Here is a 2,122-nt window from a genome sequence, read left to right as displayed (position 1 = left end):
TTTTGAGACTAGTCTCACTGTGTCACCCTGCAGTGTCGCGACCTTGGCTCACTGCAACCTCTACTTCCAGGGTTCAAGTGATTCTCCTGCCTCAGCCTCCCGAGTAATTATAGGCATGTACCACCATGGCCGGCTATTTTTTGTATTTTAGTAGAGATGGGGTTTCACCATGTTGGCCAGGCTGGTCTCAAACCCCTGACCTCAAATGATCCACCCATCTTGGCCTCCCAAAGTGCTGGGATTACAGGCATGAGCCACCGTGCCTAGCCTCCTCTTCTTATAAGGACACCCATCCCTATTACACTAGGGCCCCATCCTTACAATCTCATTTAATCTTTATCATCTCTTTGAAATTCCCTTCTTCGTAAGAGGGCTAGGGCTTCAACATTTGAATTTGAGGCTTGGGGGCAGAATCTAGTCCATAACATCCCCCAAAAAGAGCTTGGTCTAGTTTGCCGTCAGTGGGTATAGGAAGAACGAGAGAGAAAGGGAGAGAGAGAGCTTTTAGGTCTAGAATGTAAGTACAGTGGGGTCAGATTGGCCAAGCATGCAGAGGGAGGACAGGAGCCAGGAGAGCCTAGCTGGTGAGCTCTCCTCTCAAGCAGTCTCCTGGGGTTGAGGTTAGGGTTTAAGCAAGCACTGGGCTGCCTGGCCGCAGGACACAGTCTTATATCAGAGGGCCTGGGAATGCTCCCCTTTGCCCTTTCCTTATCTCTGCTCAAGGGTGCATCCTGGTGTGCTGCTAGCTGGGAGATGCAAGGTGGGTAGCAGGCCAACGGGTGCCTGGGGCAGTGTCCTGGACCAGCCTCCACCGCTCCCCGCTTTGTGTCTTGGACAGCTTGCTGAGGAATTTCACTCTGGTGACCCCGCACCCGGAAGTGATTTACACAAACCAAAATGCTGTCTGGTCGAAGTTTAAAGCCATCTTCTCCACCATCTCTGGCCTCATCCGTTACGCACCAGTGTTCAGAGACTATGTCTTCCAGAGCATGCAGGAGTTCTATGAGGACAACGTGCTCTACATGGAGATCAGAGCCAGGCTGCTGCCGGTGAGCCCCACTCTGCTGTTCAGTCCTCCCAAGTCCTGTGCTCCTCCCACCTCATGTGCTCCTCCCACCTCCTTTGCTCCTCCCACCTCCTTTGCCCCTCCCACCTCCTTTGCCCCTCCCACCTCCTGTGCTCCTCCCACCTCCTGTGCTCCTCCCACCTCCTGTGCCCCTCCCACATCCTGTGCTCCTCCCACCTCCTTTGCCCCTCCCACCTCCTTTGCCCCTCCCACCTCCTTTGCCCCTCCCACCTCCTTTGCCCCTCCCACCTCCTGTGCTCCTCCCACCTCCTTTGCTCCTCCCACCTCCTTTGCTCCTCCCACCTCCTTTGCTCCTCCCACCTCCTTTTCTCTGGCCTGACTCAGATCTTAGCTGGTAGCAGACAGAATGCTCATGAGTTGCCTACCCAGGTCTCTGGTGCAGACGGACATGTGCCTTTCCAGGGGCCACCATGAGCAAGGAAACCTGAAATGGACTGTGCAGGCCCCAGCAAAACTGGGAACACATCCTTTGCTGCCCTTTGCCCATTTCTCATGGTTTTCCCATTCTGCCCTCTGCCATGGTACTCACGGCCTGGTGACATGAGCTGAGAAGGAGAACTAGGATAGCGCCATCTTAGGGGCCAAAAGAAGGGGTTTCAAAAATAAAGGGAGTCACATGGCAGGGTGAGAGCAAGAAACATGCAGCTGGATAATCACCCATGGGATGCGGAAATTATGAGGTCACCTTTGAACGTGCTGAGAAGAGAAACCCCATTTCTGGGAGTAGAAAAATGAAATACAGCTGGTGAATTGGAGGCGGATTTGGCTGATTAAAGACTGACTGTGATTTGAGAGAAAGAATGCCGAGGTAGCTGGAGGCAGCCTCAGGGGCTACAGGTTTCTTTTTAGGATGGAGAGACTTGTTTTGCATACAGAAGAAAAAAGCGTGATGAGGTTAAAAGAGGCTGGGCACGGTGGCTCACACCTGTAATCCCAGCACTCTGGGAGGCCGAGGCAGGCGGATCACCTGAGGTCGAGAGTTCAAGACCAGCCTGACCAACGTAGTGAAACCCCATCATTAAAAAAAAAAAAGAA

General features: G+C 53.2%; 1 protein-coding gene across 2 annotated transcripts in view; it reads left to right on the top strand.

Annotated features, from left to right (window-relative positions):
- The window catches only part of ADA2 (adenosine deaminase 2), a 34,752-nt gene that overhangs the window by 3,514 nt on the left and 29,116 nt on the right, over nt 1-2,122 (top strand). For both annotated transcript variants that reach the window (XM_037734932.1, XM_017518606.2), the window contains exon 2: nt 839-1,049. In XM_037734932.1, coding sequence (XP_037590860.1) covers nt 839-1,049 — 211 coding nt within the window. The remainder of the gene's footprint in view (nt 1-838; nt 1,050-2,122) is intronic.

The sequence above is a fragment of the Cebus imitator genome, unplaced genomic scaffold (genome assembly GCF_001604975.1).
Source record: "Cebus imitator isolate Cc_AM_T3 unplaced genomic scaffold, Cebus_imitator-1.0 Scaffold689, whole genome shotgun sequence".
In the NCBI taxonomy this organism is placed as follows: Eukaryota; Metazoa; Chordata; class Mammalia; order Primates; family Cebidae; genus Cebus; species Cebus imitator.
The sequence above is the reverse complement of the archived record's forward strand: the minus strand, read 5'-3'. Positions and strand labels throughout refer to the sequence as shown.